Genomic DNA, 23,955 nt, shown 5'->3' on the forward strand with positions numbered 1-23,955 from the left:
TCAGTAGTTCGGGCCGCACCGGGTTGCAGGTAAGGGCGCTAACAAGCGCTCTAGGGGCGCTCGCCGTACTATATTACGTGCTTTAGGAAACTGGCGTTAGTCCTGTAATGAGAGCTTTGTTATACCTATACGTATTAACCTATTATTTTACTTTATTTAGCTACTAGCTTTTGTCCGCGGCTTCGCACGCGTTAGAAAGAGACAAAAAAGCCTATGTCACTCTCCATCCGTTAAACTATCTCCACTTAAAAAATCACGTCAATTCGTCGCTCCGTTTTGTCGCGAAAGACGGACAAAGAAACAGACACACACACTTTCCCATCTACAATATTAGTTTGGATATATCTGTGCAAAGTCTGCTTGATCTAGCTTTTTATAAGTACTGTATTATTCGGACCTTTATCCCTGTTATGCATTATGTTATGATCGAGTTTGTAACTGACTTCCGAACCTGAAAAATTCTTCTGTTCGTATGTGTTTTTAATTTTTTAATTATTATTATGACCCTGTATGACATAACTGATTTTTAGGGGTCCGAAGTCAACTAGGAACCCTTATAGTTTCGCCATGTCTGTCTGTCCGTCCGTCCGTCCGTCCGCGGATAATCTCAGTAACCGTTAGCACTAGAAAGCTGAAATTTGGTACCAATATGTATATAAATCACGCCAACAAAGTGCAAAAATAAAAAATGGAAAAAAATGTTTAATTAGGGTACTCCCCCTACATGTAAAGTGGGGGCTGATATTTTTTTTCATTCCAACCCCAACGTGTGATATATTGTTGGATAGGTATTTCATAATGAATATGGGTTTACTAAGATTGTTTTTTGATAATATTAATATTTTCGGAAATAATCGCTCCTAAAGGAAAAAAAAGTGCGTCCCCCCCTCTAACTTTTGAACCATATGTTTAAAAAATATGAAAAAAATCACAAAAGTAGAACTTTATAAAGAATTTCTAGGAAAATTGTTTTGAACTTGATATTTAGGTTCATTATTCTAAGTAGATATTTCCATTCAAAGTAGTATTTTAATAAAGATTCGCATGACAACTATCTCGATCAAATCCCAAATATCGTCACTACTTTGAAAAAATCTAGTATCTCACGCACAAACAGAGTAATTTTGTCTGTGAAATTGGGCGCGCCGAAAACAAAACATATTATTTATTATTATTGTTGTGAAATGTTTAGTTGACTTTCGCGGCTAATAATTTATCTAGATGTACATATTGTACATTACGTACATGTGTGGTTATCGTATGATCCAGTAAGTATAAGTAACCATTTGCAAATTTTATAAAATATACTTAATTCACGTAGCGGTGACAAGAAGCAACATGTAATGGAACTACGCGCTGATATGAGATGCGTAGCCTTGTTGATATCTGTGATGACTGTGATGGTGCCATCTCGCGCGCGCCCGAGCGCTGTTCAAGGTCGGGTAACGTTTCGAGTGATGTGTGATGTGACATCTCAGTGAGATGTTACTTTCTCGGAAAAGTGATGTGATATGGCATTACATTTTGAAGCACTGTTTCGCGCATGTCTATATCTCACGCTGCTCCTCAAAGTTAAAACGCAGTAAGTCTATATGCATTCCATACATACTTACTACAATTTTCTTTTCATTGACAGACGAAGATACAAGTTTTTTTAAAAGTAGTGGCGATATGTGCCATTTTAACGTTTTGAGGTACTTATATTCTAATTGTTTTGATTTTAATTGTCATCTAAGGGACTATCTACACACAGGCGAGGCGACGCACGTCGTAAGACGCGGAACGGACGCCAGCGACGCGCCGCCCGAGTGTAATTTAAAAAAAACCGCGTCTTACGACGTGCGTCGCCTGAGTGTGGGTTGCCGCTTATGGGTCGGTAAGGACAGGAGTTGGATAAATTACAAAAATAATAAAAGCATTTACCTGTTTTAAAATTTTTTTAATAGCAAGATTCACAATTAACATACCTCACATAATTATGTATCTGGGGGCACGGGAGTGTACTGAACTGTACCCTATTATTTAGGAAACTATTACCTACCCTAAATGATTCCCTCCAAACAAACAGTCAGCTAGTTTAGTCTTAATGTTAAAATAAACCTTATAATATTTAAATAAAACAATACAAGGGCCGTCCATGTCACACTATTTATATGAGCGATAGAGATGCACTGATGCGATAAATTTTATCGAACTAAATTGTGAAGAACTAAACAGGTGAAGATTTAAGAGATTGAATCAAAAAATATGTAAATGAAACATAGTTTATTCACTAAATAATAAAATCATCCTTAACTATTAACTTTACATCCTATACTAATTACAACTTAAAAATAAAGCGAGACGATGTCTTCTTCCGTCGCCCAAAAGTCGAACTGACTCAAGGAGACCCGTGCACCTGCAGTTGCATCTATAGTACCAAAATTGGCCACCTCAGCCAGGTTTTCATTCTTCGCACTTGGCTCCACAATGCTGCAGTATACTGGAGACGGCGCAGAATCCAAAGATGAACATCCAACGCCTTCGGGGAAATGTGGTGAAAGATGTTCCTCCACACAAGCCAACGGGAAAGCATAGGACTCTTCTTGGCGTGTCTGTAGCTGGGATTGCTGGGAACCCGTGTCCGGTGCAGAAGCGCGCCGAACTAGTCGTGGCAGCACTCGCTGACATGTCGAAACCGGCACAGGCTCCTGAGATGGACTTGTCGAGACCCGCTTGCTGGGAGGACTCGGCCAGCCACAATCAGCAACTTTTCTCTTCATTGGACATGTCCTCTTAGGCTCTGTTTACGTCGGAAAACAGTACTCCAACATTTCTACTGTGGAAGAAAAAAAACATGAGAACAATGCTAAGTGAAAACACTAAGTTTAGTAAACTATTTCATTAGCGGGGCAACTTACTTTCAGATTCCAGGTCCTCATTGGCTTTCCGCAGTCTCTCAGCGTCCCAGTATTTGTCGCGCTTCATCGACTTTTGTAGAAGCGTCAAGACCTCCGCTAACAGGTCCGGAACAGACAACTGAAACAAACACAAGAATTATTAGAAAATCAAAAATACAAAAAAAATAAGACAACAAAAAACAAATAGACACTTACAGTACTCTGCACACCGGCCTCTTTCGCCAAATTTTCTAGAGCTTCGTTCATAGCAGCTCTTCTCTCCTTCTCATACGACGCATTGAGAGCTCGTTTTTCATACTGTAACAAATATAGAAAATCACATTAAGTATAATATATACACATATTAATAAAGATTAAAAATAAAATAGTGAAAACTTACTAAAGTAAGAGAAACTCGACCTCTTCCTGCGGGTCTTCCCCGCTTACGGGGCACTGTGTTACGCGTTTGAATTATATCAGAAGACATTTTTCAAAGAAATTGAACTATCGATTATGATCTGCAACTGAAACTGTCTGTCTGACACGTCAGAGAGAAATGTGTGCAAATTACGTACGCGGTCATCTTGCACTCCTCCCCTTTCTGAGGAGGTGTGAGGAGGCCATCTCAGGGCTTGGCCCTCTGTGGCTGCTTCTATCGCAGGCTGTAACAACAGCCAGGTCTGTTCTAGCCCCGAATGTCGGAGCTTTTCTCTCTCATTTTCCCCTTTTCAGGTTCTCTCTTTGCTGTCTCTTTGTTAGGCCCTCATGGCTTGCATGTTGGCCCTTCTGCGGCTATGTGGGTCTGCGTCTGGTGGTGGCACGAGCTCGCGTGGTTGGGCTCGTGCTCGGCGTTCGTCTGGTGGGCGAGCGTGGAGTGGCGCTATGCCCTGCAGCAGGGGATGGTGGGATGCGTCGGCTCGTTTGAACATCCTGCTCGCGAGGTGTCCTATGAACTCCTCCAGCTTGGGCATCCTCAGATCCTTGTATATGGTGTTGTTCCTCACTATGCGTGGGGCTTTGGACAGTGTTCTAAGGCTGAGCGTCTCCTGCGCTCGGAGCTTCTTCCTGCTGCTCTCTGCCGTTCTGGCGTACCAGGCAGGAGCCGCGTATGTCAGCCTTGATCTGATGTACGTCTTGTAAATCCCCACTTTGGTTCGGATGGGGAGGCTGCTGGTTAGCACTGGGCGAAGGAGGGTGCGCGCGGTTTTCGCGCGTCTCACCACTTCGTCTGTGTGCTGTTTCATTGTCAGGCCTCTGTCTATGGTGACCCCCAGGTACTTGGCGGTGTGGGTCCACTCCACCTCCTGCCCTAGGAGTGTCAACGGCTTCGGGGGGGCGGGCCGATCCTGTGAGGATGGCCTGAGTCTTGTTCACGTTCACTGAGAGCCGCCAATTGGTCAGCCATTCAGGTAGGACGTCAAGTTGGCGCTGGATCTTCTTTGCGGCGTGTGCTGGTGAGATGGATGACGCGTAGTAAGCCGCGTCGTCCGCGAACAGGCCCAACTTGACGTCGCCGACCACCGGGATGTCGTCAGTGAACCAGGCGTAGCAGGCGGGTGACAGGCAGCTCCCTTGTGGTACTCCCGCGAGGATGGGGCGTGCAGAAGACGTGGCATCTTCTACTGCCACTTGGAAGCGCCTGCCAGTGAGGAAGGAGTGGATGACGCGGATTACACGACGTGGGGCTGAGGACGTTGACAGTTTGGCTAGTAGGCCCTCGTGCCAGACCCTGTCAAACGCCTTCTCCATATCCAGGAAAACCGCGACAACCTGCTCCTTTTTGGCCATCTTCTGTGCCATGAATGATAGCACTCTGGTTAGCTGCAATGTTGTAGAGTGCTCTGACCTGAATCCGAACTGTTCTGGTTTCGGCACTATGTGTGGCTGAAGTCTTCCCAGCAGGAGCCTCTCGAAGACTTTGGACAGGGTACTGAGCAGGGTTATTGGCCGGTAGCTCTCCGGTCTCTTCCTGTCTTTCCCCGGTTTCGGCAGCATTATGACCCGGCCTAGTTTCCAGGTCTCTGGGAAGTGCCCCGAGCGCATGATCCCATTGAACAGTCTCGTCAGTGCCACTATGGTGTGCTGTGGCAGATGACGGATCGCCATGTTCGGGATCGAATCGGCGCCCGGGGCTTTCTTTGGGTTGACTCTCCTGGTCTCGCGTCTAACTTGGCCGGGTGAGAAGAAGACTGGATCTTCTCCGGGGCCCGGCGGATGCTCTAGGTACCCTGTCAGTAGGTCTTCCACCTGCCTCGTATGGGTGTCGTCCTCTTCTGGGTTAGGTCTGAACGTCTTCTGCAGGTGGTCTGCAAAGAGCTCTGCTCTCTCTTCTGCCTTATAGTGGATTTTCCCCCCTTCATCCACTAGCGGCCTCACTGCTTCTTTGGTAGTTCCCAATTGCCTGCACAGGCGATGGATGGAGGGCACATCCTCGCCTATGCTGGCCATGTGAGTTTCCCATTCAGCTGCTGCGTTTTCTCTCAAGGCGATCTTTACTTGCTCCACCATTTTGTTTAGCTCTGCCTTGAGGGTTGGGCATCTTGTGTGCTGCCATCTCCTTCTCATCTGGCGTTTTCGCAGGATTAGGTCTCTCAGCACCGAGGGGAGTGGCTTGTACCTCTCTCTCTCGGTGGTGGTGCGCGATGATGAGTCGAGTGCCTGTTTGATGTTGCGGGTTATGGCAGCTGTCGCGGCTTCTACCTGCTCTGCCGTGGAGACTTGTCCTATCTGCGGGTTTTCGAGGTTTCGAGCGAAGGTCTCCCAATCGGTTTTTCTTCCGGCTCTCCTCCTGGGCACAGCGTAGGGGGTGGTTTCCAGGGTCAGCAGCACTGGGCGGTGGTCTGACGGCAGGTCTGGCAGCACTTCGAGGTTCAATAGCGTATTGACCTCCTTATGGATGGCGAAGTCTATTATGTCACAGGTCATCTGGGCGTCCGCGTAATGGGTAGGTTCTCCTGGACCTGTGACATCGTAGTTATTGTCCAGGATCGAGCTGTACAGTGCCCGTCCAGCAGCGTCGATCCTGGTGGAGTTCCAGGCTGTATGCTTCGCGTTCCAATCCCCTGCCACGATGGTCGGCCCTGAGGATTGGATGAGGGCACGCAGGTCTTGCCTCAGCCTGGAGGTTGAAGCTTGCGGGGGGCGGTACACCGCGTAGAGCCGGAGGTCGCCTTCAGCCACCCTGATGTCGACTCCGAGCGCTTGGAATGAGTCGTAGGGCACGAAGTCGACCAATCTTCATAGTCTTCTTGGCAAAAGTTTCGCTGACCAGCAATATATCTATATTCTGCTCTTTGAGGAAGTTTCGGAGCAGGGCTTCCTTGCTGGTCAGCGATTGGGCATTCCAGAAAGCCACCCTCAGCTTACGATTGAATGTGACTTGAGGGAGGCGCCATCTTCTCAAGGGCCCTTGCCACCGCCTCGGGTCCCTGGTCTGCTGCAGCTTGTAGGAGTGCAGCTATCATTGCTGCCAAGTCTTGTTCTCCTCGCGTTGCTGCTGGTTTCTTGTCTGCCGTCTTTGAGGTCGAAGAAGTTGCTTTGGGCCTTGGTGCGGCCGAAGGGGGTTCCACCGTTACCCTCTTTTTGGGCTTCTTCTTCTTCTTCTTTTTTATTTGTGCCTCTCCGCCGTGCTGGTTTGGTTTGGGGGCGTTAGCCGGGGCCATCAAAGTTGCTGGCGCCGACTCTTCCACCGTGGGTTTTTCCTCGCCAGCCTTGGTGGTGGGGCCGTTTCTCTTCTGTACGGTGTGTGGTTGGGTGCCGGCTCTGTAGTTCCTGGCCTCCCTTACGTAGACCGGGCATCTTCTATAATTCGCGGGGTGGGGGCCCGCGCAGTTCGCACAGGTGCAGGGCTTCTCTTGTGGGAGGTCGCAAGGTTTCCCCTCGTGGTCCTTTGCACATCGCACGCACTTCCTCGGGCGATGGCAACCTTTGGAGTGGTGGCGGAATCCCTGGCACCTGTGGCACTGCGCCGTTCCGCTCTTCCCTCTCCAGGCTTCTATTTTTATGGAATTCATGAACATCAATTCTTTGATCTTGTAGATGTGCTGGTATTCCTTGGGGTGGCCCGCCAGCTCGATGAAGTATATGCAGCCGGGCCTCCCTCCTCTTGCATCTATTTGCTTAATATAGGCGACTGGGTAGCCCAGCTGCTCTAATGCCTCTTGTATTTCGGTGGTTGGCGTGTCCGCTGGCAGACCTCGAAGCGCCACCTTCATCATTTTTTCGTTGTCCGCCTGTAGCACATGCCATTCCATGGCGACCGTCTTTTCCAGTTCTTCCAGGTGGTCTTGCACGCATCTGAACTCTTCGGCGGTCGTGGGCGAGAACCTCACGCCCTTCCCCACTGGTTTGGCGTTTGCAGGTCTGCCCAGTTTATCTGCGATATCTTTTACTACCTCAAACCATCTGGGCAGTACCGTCGCTATGATGCCTGGTTGTTTCTCCTTCTTCTTCTCCTCTGGCTTGTTCTGCGTCTGCGACTGGTCCTGCCCTTTGCTCCCGGTTTTCGGAACAGTAGCCGATGACGTTATTGCGGCGTAGGATAGTGATGGTCCGGGTGTGGGGAAATCTTTTTCTGGCTCTGTTTCTGCCGCCTTCCTTTCTCCCGCTGCCCCATGGGTGGTGGTTTGTGGCTGTGGCTTGCTTTGGGCCCTTGCTACGGGGGCCTTGGCTGGGGGTTTGGGCGCCTCTGGTGGAACCTGTATCCCCGCTCCAGCTTTGGCGCGCTTGGGTTGAGGCTCCTGCTTTCTGGTGTCTTCTTCTTCGCCCAGTTCGGCCCCTTGTGGGGGCTGCTGGGCTGGGGGCTCTTCTCTTCTGACGGGGGGCGTCAGCGACTGGGGGGGGGGGGGGGTAGGAGGAGGTGTCCAGTCTTCTCATGACCACCCCTTTGAATCCCAGCTTGTGGATCGTTGAGGTCGGGGAGGGGGCCCTCCATGGCGGCTCCGTGGTTGTGGTGGGCTGCGGGGGGCCTGCTGGTGTTAGGTCCTCCGTCGATCTCGATCGTCTGCGCAGTCTGGGGTCACGTGATTCGCCTGGCGTTGGTTTGCGACAGGCGCGCTTCTCGGGGGCCGCGGGGGCGTCCGGGGTCTCTCTTTGCCTTTTGTTTGGACGGAGCGCTGCTGGGACGTTTGCCTTGAGAAAGGCATGAAGTGCGAGCTCGTCCTGGTTCAGTGTGATGTCCAGGCCCATTTCGAAGGTCTGGATGCGGACAAAGGTGGCCATCCAGTGTTTAAAGTATGCCGACGGTCGATCCATACGCATAATATGGGCAGTCAGATCGGAATCGATAGCTAGCTGCTCCATCGGCGACTGGTTCGGGTCGGCAGGCGATATCGGCGAGAATGGCCTGTTTGTAGGTTCCGGGAGCAGCGCTCCGGGATCTGGGTCACAGGTGTGGGCGGTGATGGCGGGGGCGGCTGGTGCTTCGCCGGCGGTCTCGTCGGCGGTATCAAATTCGTCACTGCCAGCGATGGACCCAGGAGGTAGTGGGAGAAAACCATCCTCCCAACTACCCTCCCCATCCCCGGGTGGCAGCGGTGTCCTCCCCCCGCTCCGCGACTGATGTCTTGATTGTGTCGGTAGGCCGCGAGAGCGAGATCTCGACCTACCGACATGTTCGTTTCTGTTCGCCATTCGGCGATCTTCGGCCGCGTTCGGAGACGCTCGGCTAATGCCTGTCTCCGCATTCCCTATCCCGGGGCGTCCTTTTTGTGGGACCGGGGTCAGAAGTGCGGCGAGGGCACCGAGGATAGCTGCTTCTCTTCTTAGGTTTCTTCTGCTCCGGCCTAAGCCGGGCGGCTATATTTCGTATACTTATTGAAAAATAAGCTACGAAATTCGCTGTGATGTATATACGTCCGATCCACTGTCGCAACCGAATGCAATCCTACGAAATTCGCTGTGATGTATATACGTCCGATCCACATCAGAAGACATATCAGAAGACATTTTTCAAAGAAATTGAACTATCGATTAAGATCTGAAACTGTCTGTCTGACACGTCAGAGAGAAATGTGTGCAAGTTCTCGTGAATGTCAAGTCTCATCCCCCCTTCTGGGGGATGGAACTGCGCCTTTCCATCTTTTGTGAAGATTTTTGGCGGCTTGGTGTCGCCGCCCGTGACTACGGGCGGGTCATTAGTTGCCATCTAGGCTTGGCTTCTTTCTTCTATGGAGTGTCCGCCTGGTGGTGGAGCGGGTGATCCGCCTCCGGGTGGTGCTCCTTCAACTGCTGTCTTCTTTTTGGTCTTCCTTTATGGTCATCAGTGTTCTTGGTAGCTGTCGGATTCTTCTGCTGCTGCGGTCGTCCGGTGGGCGCGCGTGCAGGGGCGCTATGCCCTGTAGGTGTTGGTGGCACGAGTGGTCGGCGCGGTCGAACATTCGGTCGGTCAGGCTTCCGACGAAGTCGTCCAGTCTTTTCCACTTTAGGCCGGCTTGAATGGAGTCGTTTCGCACGTAGCGTGGGGCTCTGACGATGGTGCGTAGGGCCTGGTTCTCCTGCGCACGCAGTCTCTTTTTGTTGGTTTCGGAGACCATGGAGAACCATGCTGGAGCTGCGTACGTCAGGCGGGACCGGATGTATGTTTTATAGATCCCCAGCTTCGTGCGACGAGGGAGGCTGCTGGCTAGGACTGGACGCAGGAGAGTACGCGCCGTCTTGGCACGTTTCACCACGTCGTCCACATGCGGCTTCATGGTTAACTTCCTGTCGATGGTTATCCCCAGGTACTTGACTTGGGGGCTCCATTGGACTTCTTCTCCCAGGAGGCGGAGAGGTGGTGGTAGCTGAGTGGCACCGGTGATGATAGCTTGGGTCTTCCCCACGTTGACTGACATCCTCCATTTTGCCAGCCAAGGGGGAAGCGCATCTAGGGACCTCTGTAGTTTGACGGCAGCGTGGCGCGGGTTCATGGACGCGGTGTAGAGTGCCGCGTCATCCGCATACAGTCCCAGTTCTGTGTCGCCTGTGACTGGGAGATCGTCCGTGTATATGGAGTAGCACGTTGGAGAGAGGACACTGCCCTGTGGCACGCCCGCGAGGATCGTGCGCTCTCCTGAGGTGGCTGCTTCGACCTGGACATGGAACCGGCGGTTCGTCAGGAATGATGCCACCACTCTGACGATTTGCCGGGGTACTTGGGTCTTCGACAGCTTGTATAGCAACCCCTCGTGCCATACTCTGTCGAAGGCCTTTTCCATGTCCAGGCAGACGGCTGCGGTGTGACGGCGCCTGTTCATGGTCTCCCCATGAAGTTGAGCACCCTGGTGAGCTGCAGTGTAGTGCTGTGGCCGCTTCGGAAGCCGAATTGTTCTGGCCTGATCTCCAGGTGTGGGAGGAGCTTGCCCAGAAGGAGTCGCTCAAACACCTTGGAGAGGGTGCTGAGCAGTGTGATGGGCCTGTAGTTCTCCGGTCTTCTTCTGTCCTTGTAGGGTTTCGGGATCATGATCACCCGGCCAAGTTTCCACTCGGACGGGTAGTGGCCCGAGCGCAGGATTCCGTTGATGAGGCCAGTCACCGCCACTATGGATCTTAGCGGCAGGTGACTTAGCGCTGCGTTCGGGATCTGGTCCGGGCCCGGGGCTTTCCTTGGGTTGCAGCGTCTTAGGAGGCGCTGCACTTGGCCAGGTGAGAAGTAGATCGGGTCCTCTTCTGGTGCTGGTGGCTGCTCTAGGAACCTCTCCAGGTGTTCCTCGACTTGTTGGTGGTGAGCTGGGTCTTGGCTGGGGTTGGGCCGGAACTGGTTTGCCAGGTGGTCCGCGAAGAGCTGGGCCCTGTCTTCCGCCTTGTACCTGGGCTGGCCTTGGGGGTCGGTGAGGGGGCGAACCGAGTCTCGCGTCGTGCCTAGTTGGCGGCAGAGGCGGTGGATGGAGGGGGTGTCTCCTTCCAGCGACGCGATGTGGTTCTCCCAACTCTCGGTGTCGTGGTTGAGCAGCTCTCTTTGGACCTTCCTGACTAGGTCGTTTAGTGCTGCCTTTGTAGTTGGACATCTGGTGATCTGCCATCTGCGTCTCAGCTCGTGCTTCTGCTTGATGATGTCCAGGATACGTTGCGGTAGGAGGGTGCGTCTCCCCCCGCTCTGGACCGTGGTGGAGGCTTCGCGAAGCGCGTCCTGGATGCAGGTGGTGATGGTGGTTGTTGCTGCCTCGACGCCCTCTGCTGTGGAAACTGCCATGATGCGGGTGTTCTTCTCCATGGTCGTCTGGTAAGTTTCCCAGCAGGTTCTCGTCTTTGGTCGCGTGGAGAGCACTTTGACCGGTAGCTCCTCCAGGGTTAGGAGAACCGGCCTGTGGTCGGATGGCAGGTCGACCAGCGCTTTCTGCTCCATGGTGGCGGAGATGTCCTTGTGGACCACGAAGTCGATGACGTCTGCCGTCCCGTACCGATCGTCGTAGTGGGTCGGCTCTTCGGGTCCTGCGACGTCAAAGTCGTGGGCCACGGCGGCGTTGTATATGGCCCGTCCCTCTGTAGACTGCCGCGTGGAGTTCCAGGCCGTGTGTCTGGCGTTCCAGTCCCCGCCATGAGGACCGGCATTGGGGGACTGAGTAGCTGCCGGATGTCCTGGATCAGGCGTCCGGTTTTTCCGACAGGGCGGTATATGCTGTACATCCGAAGGTCGTGGCCCGAGACTCGGATGTCGACTCCTAGCGCTTGCAGGGAGTCGAGGGGCTGGAGTTCCACCGGCTGGTGGATGATGGATCTTCGGATGATGATAGCCAGGCCTCGGTATGCTCTGCCGTCTGGGAGGGTGTACTCCTTCCTGTAGACGCAGTAGCCCGGGCACTTCAGGTTGGCGTCGGCGCGCAGGAGGGTTTCTTGTATCAGCATGACGTCGATGTTTTGTGATGCCAGGAATCGACGTAGCATGCCGATCTTGTGACGCAGCCCCTGCGCGTTCCAGTACACTATCCGCAGTTTATTAAGCTCTGGGCTGCGGGTGTAAGGCGGCTGTCAGTGCCTGGGCGACTGCGGCGAGCTGCCCCACTAGGGCTGCCAGGTCCGGAGCGGCGACAGGCGTTGGTGCGTGTTGCGGTGCAAGTGTGGCTGGGGAGCCGGCGGTTGCTGCGGGCTGGGCTGGGGTGCCCTTCTTCTTCTTCTTCTTTTTCTTGGGGTTTTTCTTGGCCCTTGGCTGGTCTGGTTCCTCCTGAGTCCTCGGTCCGGGGGCCCCCCTTTTGGTGGGGGGGTTGGCCGGCGCCATCAGTGAAGCTGGCGCTGACTCTTCCACCGTGGGCTTGGGGATCGAGGCATTTGTGGTGGGCCCAGGTCGGCTCGGGGGTGGGGCTGAGATGGCAGCGCTCCCAGCCCTGGGGTTCTTGAGTTCCCTCTTGTAGACTGGACAGTTTTTGCTGTTGGCCGGGTGGGGGCCCCTGCAGTTTTTGCAAGTGCCCTTCTCCGACCTCGGGCGTGTGCAGTCCTTGGCATAGTGTGGCTCGGCGCATCGGACACAGGCGAGCTCCCTGTGACAGCCGTGGGATGAGTGGCGGAAGCCTTGGCAGCGGTGACATTGCTTGGGTCCCTTTTTCCCCTTCCAGGCCTCCACTTTTACTCCGTGTATGTGGAGGAGCTCGGTCACCCCGTAGATCGCTGGCGCGTGGTCCCGGGCGGGTCCCGCTAGTTGTATGAAGTATATACAACCAGAGCGGCCCGCTCTCGCGTTGATTTGTTTGGCGTATTCCACGGGGTGGCCCTTCTTCTCCAGGGCTTGCGTGATGTCTTGTATCGGGGTCTTGACGGGGAGACCCCTGATCGCCACCTTGAGTCTCTTCTCGTCCTCCAGCCCGTAGACGTGGAAGAGGGGCACGGTGACGGCGGGGGGCTCTCCTTTTTCCTTGGCTTCTTTATTTTTATTGATGGCTTCTTCCTGTATGGTTTTCAGGTGGCTGTCAACCAGGCGGTACTCCTTCTCCGACGCTGGTTCGAACCGCACACCTTCTCCCATGGGTTTGGAGATGGGGGATTCCCCGAGCTTCGCCGCGATGTCCTCCAGGACCCTCGGCCAGTCAGGTAAGATTTCGGCGACGATGGGTGGGTACTTTGGTTTGTTTATATTTTTTTCTACCCTCTCATCGTCGCCGCAAGGCTGCGCTACACTATTGCTCTTTTTAGTGTTGTTTATGTTTTTTTTTGGTTGCTGTATTTTTTCTTTGTTAGGGGCAGCCTTGCTGCCGAGGGTCTCGAGTCCATCGCTTGCGGGACCGGGGCCTAAAGGGGAGGCCGCGGCGGTCGCGAAGCTGCGGGCTGAAGTGCTGGCGTCCGCTGTCTCGGGGCGGGCCTGCTGGCGGGCACGGAGTCGTGGGTCGGTCGGCGGCGATATGTTCTTGCAGGACCTTTTTAGATCCTGCTTGGCTGTGGGGCTGCCGTGCAGCTTCCTTTTCCCTGATGGGGACGAGAAGAAGTCCTGCGCCTGGAGCTCGTCGAGGATGCGGCGCAGCGGTTCGTCATCGGGCTTCAGCTCTGTGGTTTCCCCGAGAGAGTAGGCCTGGAGTCTCAGGTACGCGCCCATCCATTTAAAAAATGGGTACGGCATGTAACCCGCCTCCGCCAGTTTCGTTATTAGCTCACGGGTGTGCGCTAACAACTCGCTGGGCGAGGCCTCTCCGGGGATCGGAGAGAGCGGGCGGCTGGAGAGGGCCGCAGCTGTGGTGGTGTCGGTGGCGTTGGCCAGGTTGCTGATGAGGGCGGCGATCTCGTCTTCAACGGCGGCGCCAGTAGAGCTGTTGGCGTCGTCGTCCTTGGTCGGGGCGGATGCATCGGCAGGGCATGCGGGGTCATCTAGCACTCCTCCCTTTGAAGAGGGAGGTGCGAGGAGGCCATCTCAGGGCGAGGCCCTCTTTGGCTGAATCTGGCGCTGGCTGTGACAACAGCCAGGTCTTTTCTTCCCCCGAGTTAATCGGGGTGCTGGTGCGCGGCGTGTGCCCGGGGGGGCTGCGCTGCGCGGGGCGGGGGGGGACTGACGCTCCTGCTCCATCTCCTCCCTGGTTTCCAGTGGGCTCGCTGGGGTCGCTGTGGGACGACGGGACTCCGTGTCCGTCGTCCGGGGTTGCCTGCACCGTCGGGGGCAGGCTGAAGCTCCGGTTGTCCTTTAGGGGCTGCGTTTGTCGTTGGTTGGTGGCGGTTTTCCAGTCTCGCCACTTTCCCTACGTGTCGGCTCCGATGGGGCCGACGGGGGTGAGTCCGTGTGTCCGGCGGGCGCGCGTGGAGCGGCGCGATGCTCTGCCGGTGATGGGTGAGTCGCAATGACATCTGTCGCGCGGGGGCGGGGGGTGGGTAGTTGAGAAAATAGTTTTCTCCTCTACCCTCCCGCCCGCTGAGGCGGTGCTGACGCTGCTGGAATGCGGCGACAGGTGCGGCTGGGGTTGTTGACCCCAGGCTGGGCGCTCTCGGGTTGGCTGCTGCGTTGCGGGGGCCCTTTTTGGGGCCTGCGGTCGGCTGCGGCTGGATGTCCGGGGTTGTTCCTGGCTCGATCGCGGAAGAGGCGCGACCGGGGCCGGGTGCATCTGCGGCCGGTGGCCCCTGGGCGGGGGCCGCTGGCGGCGCCGGAGTGTCGACGGGGTCCCCGGAAGGACACGGGGTCCCCGCGTTCTGCTGCGGCGCTTGGTGTTGTATGTCCGGTGGTGTCACGCTCGCGTCCCTCTCGCGAGCGGATGTTGTCTGGTCCGGTGTCGCGGTCCCCGGGTGAGGGGGCCGCGGGAGGCTTCTCGATGCCCGGAGGCGCGCGCGCGCGGGGGCGGGCGCCCTCGGAGGCTGGGGCTTCTTCTTGTAGATGGTCTTCAACGGGTCGTAGCTGAGGAGTAGTCGGCGTAACTCCTCATGCATTGGTCGACTTTCTCCCCTCCGATAAACACCTATAAGCCACGTTCTGGCTTTCATCCATGCCGCACAGCCTGGCGGCATGGACCCAACTTTACACGTTCGCTTGGCAGTTTCCTGCTTAGCTTGCGCGGGCGGTCGGGGTGGGTGCGGGAGGGGGCGACTGTCGGCTGTAACTCCTTCCTTGGATGATTGTGTTGTCCTGTTCAGCCACGCCGAGAGGTATGAAAACCCCGGCGCGGGCTGGGCTTCTTCTGCGCGCTTGATGGCTGCTGCATCGATTTCCGGTAGTGGTCCCTGTTGCATGGTTCTTTCCAACCACGCCGAGAGGTATGAGCCTCCCGGCGCGGGCCCGGCTTTACACGCGCGCTCCGCAGTGAAATAATCAATTTCATGCTTTGCACGCGCGGGCGGTCGGGCTAAAAGCTCCCGCGATGGGGACACGGCGGTAGGCCGCGGCCGGGGGGGGCCGGCGGCTGCATCTTTTTCTTGTGTAGGTAGATGCCCGTACTCGGTTTCCAAAGTACCCACCCTACCCGCGGGGGCGGGGGGGCTCCTCGGAACACTTCGGGGCATGTCGGCTATGGTCGTGCGACGCTCTTCGGCATCGGCTTACACCAGTCCCCGCATTCCCTATCCCGGGGCGTCCGTTTGATGGGACCGGGACTAGGAACACGGCGAGGGCGGGCACCGACGCCGATGCTGCTCTTGCCAGGAACTCTGCTCCGGCTTACGCCGGGCCGCTTGGTTCACCTACTTATTTGTTAACAAATAAAAGGCAAACGCGCGAGGGAGATGTAGACGTCCGAGCACTGTGACGATAGCTGCGAATCCTGCTTCATTGTTAATCCTCGGTCTATTGTGACTCCTAGATACTTGGTGGTGTGAGTCCACTCCACGCTCTGTCCTTGGAGTTTTAGTGGCGGCGGGTGCCGGGCCGTCCCTGTGAGGATGGCCTGTGTCTTGCTGACGTTCACTGAGAGCCGCCATTTGGTCAGCCACTCTGGGAGGACGTCAAGTTGGCGTTGGATTTTCCTTGCGGCGTGTGCGGGTGTGATGGACGATGCGTAGTAGGCCGCGTCGTCCGCAAACAGGCCCAACTTGACGTCTCCGACCACCGGGATGTCGTCAGTGAACCATGCGTAGCAGGCGGGGGACAGGCAGCTTCCCTGTGGAACTCCCGCGAGGATGGGGCGTGCCGAAGATGTGGCTTCTTCGACTGCCACCTGGAATCGCCTGCCGGTGAGGAAGGAGCTGATGACACGTATTACTTGACGTGGGGCTGTAGACGTTGACAGTTTGGCAATCAGGCCTTCGTGCCAGACCCTGTCAAACGCCTTTTCCATGTCCAGGAACACTGCGACGACATGCTCCTTCTTTGCCATCTTTTCTGCCATATGTGATATGACTCTCGTCAGCTGGAGTGTGGTTGAGTGCTCCGACCTGAACCCAAACTGTTCAGGTCTTGGCGTTATGTGCGGCTGGAGTCTTCTCAGTAGGAGCCTTTCGAAGATCTTGGACAGGGTACAGAGCAGGGTTATAGGCCGGTAACTCTCCGGTCTCTTCCTGTCTTTCCCCGGTTTCGGCAGCATTATTACCCGGCCCAGTTTCCAGGTTTCTGGGAAGTGCCCCGAGCGCATGATCCCATTGAACAGCCTCGTCACCGCCACTATGGTGTGCTGTGGCAGGTGACGGATCGCCATGTTCGGGATCGAATCGGCACCCGGGGCCTTCTTAGGGTTTGCTCTCCTGGTTTCGCGTCTGACTTGGCCGGGTGAGAAGAAGACTGGATCTTCTCCGGGGTCCGGCGGTTGCTTGAAGTATCCTTCCAGTAGCTCTTCCACCTGCCTCGCATGGGTGTCGTCTACTGCAGGGTTTGGTTGGAACGTATTCTCCAGATAGTCCGCGAATAGTTCTGCCCTCTCTTCGGCCTTATAGTGGATTTTCCCCCTCTCGTCCACTAGCGGTCTCACTGCTTCCTTGGTTTCTCCCAATTGCTTGCACAAGCGATGGATGGAAGGCAAGGCGTGTGCAAGTTTATGATTACGATTGTATTTATAGAAGCTATTTACCCCCACCACTCGTCCTCATATAGCCACGCCCCTAACTCTCAAATGTTATACCTATTCGATTTTGGGCCAATTGACACCATCGCATATATGTGTTACCATAGAATATATAATACTACAAGTACAGAAGGCCCACTGCTTTGATGTTCACGAAATGCCGCCTTTTTAAATGCCTACAAAATCTAACAAAGAAACGAGCCGCACGTGCGCAGCGTCGGACGATAGGGTTGCCTATTGATTAAAACGAATTAATACTCGGATAAAAATAAATATACTATTATATTCAAGTCTTGGGTAGATAGGTACTTTCTAGATATATATACAGTACCTATCTATTATTTATTTATTTATTTATTATTCAAATAAGTTACACAGCATAACAGTAAAACCAAAGCACTGTGAAACTAAAAAATAAAAACAATAGGTATAGCACATAAAACAGTAAAAATCAGACAAAAAAAAAACAATATTCTATTTAGGCGACGACGTAACAGCGTGGCTCCGTTGCGTCGTATTATATTATTGTTTAAGTCCCAACATCACAAGCCTTATTGAAATTTTCCGTGGGACTTAATCAATAGTAAGTCTGTGTAAGATTGTCCTATTTTATTCGTGATATCCATTTAACTAAGCTTTATTAGCCATTCCACACGCGGACATCGCATATGAACCTTAAGAAAGACTCGCGACATAAAGTAACAATAGAAATTGCGAACGTGCGTTCCGCGGGAACGCGCGCCACTCCTGATTACTTGTACTTGTAGCGCGACGATAGAATCGCGGAAGTGAGCCGCCCCTGGTGTTACAGAAATACAGGCTAATCCCACTATCATAAAAAAAGTTACTGAACTTATTAGTTTTATGGCGAAGGTTAGGCCATTAGGGTATTGTAGTAAAACTCCAGGTTGTATGTACAGAAGGGAATGAATTTTTATTTACAAAACGCTTGTTTATATACAATTTTGAATCAAGAGAGAAAGAGATAATATTTACATGAAAGAAAGAGATAGAAAAGGGTATCCCGCGCATGCGCGCAGGGAACGGTGCGCCGGCGCGCCAGTGGCGCCTCTGCGCATGCGTGACAGATCGCGGGTCGCGAATAAAATAAAACCGATTGACCTCCGGGCGCGAATCCTTTTCGCCGCCGGCTGCCGTGGAGTGCGCATCGCGTCGTCGCGCGCCGTGCCTCGCTCCGCTGCGTGTTTCTCCGCTGAAGATGAAGACACGACGAGGATGCTGCAGGCTCCGATGAATGTCTTGTCCTTGTCAGGACGATGATAAACTGTCCTTTTCAGGGCAATCCAAAAAATGCTCTTCTCAGAGCAACTTCAAAACTGTTCTTCTCAGAGCAAACTTCAATGTTTCACAATCGATAACTAACATCACTGTTCTTGTCAGAACAGTACTGTTTCAAGGACTGCACTACACATGTCAATCTATGTATATTATGTGTATCCCCACAGTTTTATTATAGTTTTGAAGGAAGTTTCTTGTTTTCAACTTCCGATGCAAAACCGACGGAGTGTTATATAATAATAACTTTTAGGCTTGACAAGTCTGTCTGCCTACCTGTGGCAATGAATAACTATTAATAATAACTAAATTATGCAACTTTCCCTTTTTATCTCGCCCAATAGCATCGCGTTATCGCTGCAAGCTACGCCCCCACCCGTTATCAACAGTGGAGGTAATCTGCGCTTGCACATTCTTCTGATAACAAAATAATAATAAGAAGCTACCTGCCAAATATCAAAGTAATTGCACTAATACTTATAAAATACCCGCGCATATATAATACTCAAAAGATATACCAAATAATCGCTCCTAAAGGAAAAAAAGTGCGTCCCCCCTCTAACTTTTGAACCATATGTTTAAAAAATATGAAAAAAATCACAAAAGTAGAACTTTATAAAGAATTTCTAGGAAAATTGTTTTGAACTTGATATTTAGGTTCATTATTCTAAGTAGATATTTCCATTCAAAGTAGTATTTTGATAAAGATTCGCATGACAACTATCTCGATCAAATCCCAAATATCGTCACTACTTTGAAAAAATCTAGTATCTCACGCTGCTCCTCAAAGTTAAAACGCAGTAAGTCTATATGCATTCCATACATACTTACTACAATTTTCTTTTCATTGACAGACGAAGATACAAGTTTTTTTAAAAGTAGTGGCGATATGTGCCATTTTAACGTTTTGAGGTACTTATATTCTAATTGTTTTGATTTTAATTGTCATCTAAGGGACTATCTACACACAGGCGAGGCGACGCACGTCGTAAGACGCGGAACGGACGCCAGCGACGCGCCGCCCGAGTGTAATTTAAAAAAAACCGCGTCTTACGACGTGCGTCGCCTGAGTGTGGGTTGCCGCTTATGGGTCGGTAAGGACAGGAGTTGGATAAATTACAAAAATAATAAAAGCATTTACCTGTTTTAAAATTTTTTTAATAGCAAGATTCACAATTAACATACCTCACATAATTATGTGAGGGGCACGGGAGTGTACTGAACTGTACCCTATTATTTAGGAAACTATTACCTACCCTAAATGATTCCCTCCAAACAAACAGTCAGCTAGTTTAGTCTTAATGTTAAAATAAACCTTATAATATTTAAATAAAACAATACAAGGGCCGTCCATGTCACACTATTTATATGAGCGATAGGGATGCACTGATGCGATAAATTTTATCGAACTAAATAGTGAAGAACTAAACAGGTGAAGATTTAAGAGATTGAATCAAAAAATATGTAAATGAAACATAGTTTATTCACTAAATAATAAAATCATCCTTAACTATTAACTTTACATCCTATACTAATTACAACTTAAAAATAAAGCGAGACGATGTCTTCTTCCGTCGCCCAAAAGTCGAACTGACTCAAGGAGACCCGTGCACCTGCAGTTGCATCTATAGTACCAAAATTGGCCACCTCAGCCAGGTTTTCATTCTTCGCACTTGGCTCCACAATGCTGCAGTATACTGGAGACGGCGCAGAATCCAAAGATGAACATCCAACGCCTTCGGGGAAATGTGGTGAAAGATGTTCCTCCACACAAGCCAACGGGAAAGCATAGGACTCTTCTTGGCGTGTCTGTAGCTGGGATTGCTGGGAACCCGTGTCCGGTGCAGAAGCGCGCCGAACTAGTCGTGGCAGCACTCGCTGACATGTCGAAACCGGCACAGGCTCCTGAGATGGACTTGTCGAGACCCGCTTGCTGGGAGGACTCGGCCAGCCACAATCAGCAACTTTTCTCTTCATTGGACATGTCCTCTTAGGCTCTGTTTCCGTCGGAAAACAGTACTCCAACATTTCTACTGTGGAAGAAAAAAAAACATGAGAACAATGCTAAGTGAAAACACTAAGTTTAGTAAACTATTTCATTAGCGGGGCAACTTACTTTCAGATTCCAGGTCCTCATTGGCTTTCCGCAGTCTCTCAGCGTCCCAGTATTTGTCGCGCTTCATCGACTTTTGTAGAAGCGTCGAGACCTCCGCTAGCAGGTCCGGAACAGACAACTGAAACAAACACAAGAATTATTAGAAAATCAAAAATACAAAAAAAAATAAGACAACAAAAAACAAATAGACACTTACAGTACTCTGCACACCGGCCTCTTTCGCCAAATTTTCTAGAGCTTCGTTCATAGCAGCTCTTCTCTCCTTCTCATACGACGCATTGAGAGCTCGTTTTTCATACTGTAACAAATATAGAAAATCACATTAAGTATAATATATACACATATTAATAAAGATTAAAAATAAAATAGTGAAAACTTACTAAAGTAAGAGAAACTCGACCTCTTCCTGCGGGTCTTCCCCGCTTACGGGGCACTGTGTTACGCGTTTGAATTATATCAGAAGACATTTTTCAAAGAAATTGAACTATCGATTATGATCTGCAACTGAAACTGTCTGTCTGACACGTCAGAGAGAAATGTGTGCAAATTTATGATTACGATTGTATTTATAGAAGCTATTTACCCCCACCACTCGTCCTCATATAGCCACGCCCCTAACTCTCAAATGTTATACCTATTCGATTTTGGGCCAATTGACACCATCGCATATATGTGTTACCATAGAATATATAATATACTACAAGTACAGAAGGCCCACTGCTTTGATGTTCACGAAATGCCGCCTTTTTAAATGCCTACAAAATCTAACAAAGAAACGAGCCGCACGTGCGCAGCGTCGGACGATAGGGTTGCCTATTGATTAAAACGAATTAATACTCGGATAAAAATAAATATACTATTATATTCAAGTCTTGGGTAGATAGGTACTTTCTAGGTATATATACAGTACCTATCTATTATATTATTGTTTAAGTCCCAACATCACAAGCCTTATTGAAATTTTCCGTGGGACTTAATCAATAGTAAGTCTGTGTAAGATTATCCTATTTTATTCGTGATATCCATTTAACTAAGCTTTATTAGCCATTCCACACGCGGACATCGCATATGAACCTTAAGAAAGACTCGCGACATAAAGTAACAATAGAAATTGCGAACGTGCGTTCCGCGGGAACGCGCGCCACTCCTGATTACTTGTACTTGTAGCGCGACGATAGAATCGCGGAAGTGAGCCGCCCCTGGTGTTACAGAAATACAGGCTAATCCCACTATCATAAAAAAAGTTACGGAACTTATTAGTTTTATGGCGAAGGTTAGGCCATTAGGGTATTGTAGTAAAACTCCAGGTTGTATGTACAGAAGGGAATGAATTTTTATTTACAAAACGCTTGTTTATATACAATTTTGAATCAAGAGAGAAAAAGATAATATTTACATGAAAGAAAGAGATAGAAAAGGGTATCCCGCGCATGCGCGCAGGAACGGTGCGCCGGCGCGCCAGTGGCGCCTCTGCGCATGCGTGACAGATCGCGGGTCGCGAATAAAATAAAACCGATTGACCTCCGGGCGCGAATCCTGGATAGTAGCAGCAGTCGTAACAGTTCGGACGCCTTCGGATCAAATCGCGAATTCCATAATTATTTGTAGAAAATAATATAAGGAATACAGCGGCCCGGCTCCTAGCCGGAGGGGATTACAGCGAAGCAGAACCATCGACGCCAGTCGCCCTCGCCGCATTTCTGACCCCGGTCCCTCTAAAAAGGACGCTCCGGACGAGGGAATGCGGGGACTGGCACCAGCTGGCGTCGACGAGCGTCGCTAAGACCCTGCAGGACCGCCCGCCCATGGACGAGCGGAAGAAAAACGTGCGGGTAGGTCGAGATCTCGATCTCGCGGCCTACCCCCCAAATCAAGACACCAGTCGCGGAGCGGGGGGAGGACACCGCTGCCGCCCGGGGACGAGGTGGGTAGCTGGGAGGACGGTTTTCTCCCTCTACCCCCCAACTATGCCCCCGGTTCGATCGCAGGCAGCGACGAATTCGATACGGCGGAGGACACCGCCGGCGAAGCCCCCGCCCCCCGCCCCGCGGAAACAGCGGAGACAGCACCAGAGCCTGCTCCAGGCCCTGCAAGCAGAGAACCAGAACAGGACAAGATACCACTCCCGGTCCCGACGACGCGACCCATCTTCTTCGCGCACGGAGAACAGCCAGGCGACCTGATTGACCAACTGCACCATGACACGGTTGCCGTTGCCAATTTTATGGAGTCACGCCCAGGGCTGTCAGACGGCCTGATAGCCTGGATGGCCGCGTACGTCCGTATCACGGAACACGAACTCGGCTTTGAGACCGAGCTACTCCCGGAGGACCATAACTTCATCACCTTCCTCAGAGCGCATCCAATCCCAAACCTGAGATCGGACAAGAGGAGGAGAGACTCCCCAGACGCCCCCGCAGCCCCCGAGAAGAGGACCTGCAGACAACCAACCCCCCAGGCAAACCCCCGGGACCCGAGATTGCGTCGCCGATCAAGGTCGCTGGAGGGGCCCTCACTTGCGACACCACAAAGCACCCATCAACCCACTACGGAGCCACCATGGAGGGCCCCCTCCCCGACCTCAACGATCGGGAAAATGGGATTCGCGGGGGTGGTATTGCGGAGACTGGACATCTCTGGCCGCCGCCACCCCCCCACCTCATTGATGCCCCAGTCAGAAAAAGAAATAGAAGAGCAACCTGACGCTAGGACACTGCCTCCAACGGAGGAAACAACGAAACCACCTCAGCAGCCCCAACCGGAGGAGGGGACCCCCAGGGGCCCGGACCCCTCAGTCCCCTTCATCGACATAGATCTACCTGAGACGCAGAAAAGCACCCATCCACCGGAGCCGCTGACGCGGGAGGCCCCGGAATCCAGGGACCAACCGCCGCCACCAGGCCCCACACCACCTGACGAGCCCAAACCCCAGCGAGACCCAGCCAGGAGCCGCCCAAGCACCAGGCCAGGAACTCAGGACCCACCAGCTGCATCAACAACAGCCACAACAGGGCCTCCAGCAAAGGCCCCAACCACTGCAGACAACAGCAAAGATCCCCCCATCGCACCAGCTGGCAAGGGGACCTACGCTGACAAAGCAGCCGCGCCCTCTCAGGCGACGACCGACAAGAAGAAGGAGCAGCAGCAAGCCCCCCAACCAAAGAAGGAGAAGTACCCGACCATGTCGGTCCCGGTCTTCCCAAACTGGACTAAGGAGCTGGCAGCCATAAAGGAAAAGCTAGGAAGAGCAGCCAACAACAAACCTACGGGGAGAGGCATCATCTTCCTACCTGCCACTGCCGAGGAGTACAGGGTGGTCTACGACCACCTGGAAAGCCTGGGCCAATCCATTGAGTGGCATGTCTACCAGCTGGAGAAGGATCGCCAAATGAAGGTGGCCCTGCGTGGACTACCATCAGACACACCAACGGAAGAAATCCAAGCGGCCTGCGTGGAAATGGGGTACCCTGTAGTCCACGTAAAACAGATAAACGCCAGGGAGGGCAGACCAGGCTGCGTCTACTTCCTCCAGCTGGCAGGCCCCCGAGGGACTTCACGAAGATATATTCGCTGAAAGAACTGCTCTGCATGACGTCAGTGAAGATTGAAGCATGGAAGGGGAAGTCTGGACCCCCACAATGTCACAACTGTCAGGGGTTCAGGCACCACTCCAAGGGCTGTCACAGGCCCCAAAGATGCGTCCGCTGTGCCAAAGACCACAAGGGCAAGAAATGCGACCTGCCGGACGAGGAAAAGTGCACATGCGCAAACTGCAGGGGCCCCCACCCTGCAA

The 23,955-nt window shown here is 52.4% G+C and overlaps 4 protein-coding genes across 4 annotated transcripts; 1 reads left to right on the forward strand and 3 right to left on the reverse strand.

Moving 5' to 3' along the window:
• Positions 1-2,883: 2,883 nt before the first annotated feature.
• On the reverse strand, positions 2,884-3,402 carry LOC125232747. The gene is made up of 3 exons (XM_048138513.1): positions 3,280-3,402; positions 3,096-3,197; positions 2,884-3,018 (listed from the first exon to the last, which is right to left on the reverse strand). Exons 1-3 carry the CDS (start codon positions 3,364-3,366, stop codon positions 2,884-2,886), a joined length of 324 nt encoding a protein of 107 aa, XP_047994470.1. The 5' UTR covers positions 3,367-3,402.
• An 8,391-nt stretch (positions 3,403-11,793) lies between these two features.
• On the reverse strand, positions 11,794-14,990 carry LOC125232748 (nascent polypeptide-associated complex subunit alpha, muscle-specific form-like). The gene is made up of 2 exons (XM_048138514.1): positions 13,830-14,990; positions 11,794-13,659 (listed from the first exon to the last, which is right to left on the reverse strand). Exons 1-2 carry the CDS (start codon positions 14,988-14,990, stop codon positions 11,794-11,796), a joined length of 3,027 nt encoding a protein of 1,008 aa, XP_047994471.1.
• A 4,568-nt stretch (positions 14,991-19,558) lies between these two features.
• LOC125232352 lies at positions 19,559-20,665 on the reverse strand. The gene is made up of 4 exons (XM_048137981.1): positions 20,543-20,665; positions 20,359-20,460; positions 20,163-20,280; positions 19,559-20,079 (listed from the first exon to the last, which is right to left on the reverse strand). The coding sequence occupies exons 1-4, from the start codon at positions 20,627-20,629 to the stop codon at positions 19,589-19,591; spliced, it is 798 nt and encodes a 265-aa protein (XP_047993938.1). The 5' UTR covers positions 20,630-20,665; the 3' UTR covers positions 19,559-19,588.
• A 973-nt stretch (positions 20,666-21,638) lies between these two features.
• On the forward strand, positions 21,639-23,736 carry LOC125232750 (proteoglycan 4-like). Its single transcript, XM_048138516.1, has 3 exons — positions 21,639-21,642; positions 21,771-21,994; positions 22,045-23,736. The coding sequence occupies exons 1-3, from the start codon at positions 21,639-21,641 to the stop codon at positions 23,734-23,736; spliced, it is 1,920 nt and encodes a 639-aa protein (XP_047994473.1).
• Positions 23,737-23,955: the final 219 nt, after the last annotated feature.

Source organism: Leguminivora glycinivorella, chromosome 13 (genome assembly GCF_023078275.1).
Source record: "Leguminivora glycinivorella isolate SPB_JAAS2020 chromosome 13, LegGlyc_1.1, whole genome shotgun sequence".
Lineage (NCBI taxonomy): Eukaryota > Metazoa > Arthropoda > Insecta > Lepidoptera > Tortricidae > Leguminivora > Leguminivora glycinivorella.

What these genes read in the sequence shown, in the direction of transcription:
- LOC125232747 (XM_048138513.1), bottom strand. Translation starts at nt 3,366, where the DNA reads ATGTCTTCTGATATAATTCAAACGCGTAACACAGTGCCCCGTAAGCGG. An exon ending in GTCGAGTTTCTCTTACTTTA is followed by an intron (nt 3,198 to 3,279) that starts GTAAGTTTTCAC and finishes TATTTGTTACAG; the next exon opens with TATGAAAAACGAGCTCTCAA. An exon ending in AGGCCGGTGTGCAGAGTACT is followed by an intron (nt 3,019 to 3,095) that starts GTAAGTGTCTAT and finishes TGTTTGTTTCAG; the next exon opens with TTGTCTGTTCCGGACCTGTT.
- LOC125232748 (XM_048138514.1), bottom strand. Translation starts at nt 14,990, where the DNA reads ATGCAACAGGGACCACTACCGGAAATCGATGCAGCAGCCATCAAGCGC. An exon ending in GGAGGAGATGGAGCAGGAGC is followed by an intron (nt 13,660 to 13,829) that starts GTCAGTCCCCCC and finishes CCCTCTTCAAAG; the next exon opens with GGAGGAGTGCTAGATGACCC.
- LOC125232352 (XM_048137981.1), bottom strand. Translation starts at nt 20,629, where the DNA reads ATGTCTTCTGATATAATTCAAACGCGTAACACAGTGCCCCGTAAGCGG. An exon ending in AGGCCGGTGTGCAGAGTACT is followed by an intron (nt 20,281 to 20,358) that starts GTAAGTGTCTAT and finishes TGTTTGTTTCAG; the next exon opens with TTGTCTGTTCCGGACCTGCT. An exon ending in TGAGGACCTGGAATCTGAAA is followed by an intron (nt 20,080 to 20,162) that starts GTAAGTTGCCCC and finishes TTTCTTCCACAG; the next exon opens with TAGAAATGTTGGAGTACTGT.
- LOC125232750 (XM_048138516.1), top strand. An exon ending in AGCGGAAGAAAAACGTGCGG is followed by an intron (nt 21,995 to 22,044) that starts GTAGGTCGAGAT and finishes TCAAGACACCAG; the next exon opens with TCGCGGAGCGGGGGGAGGAC.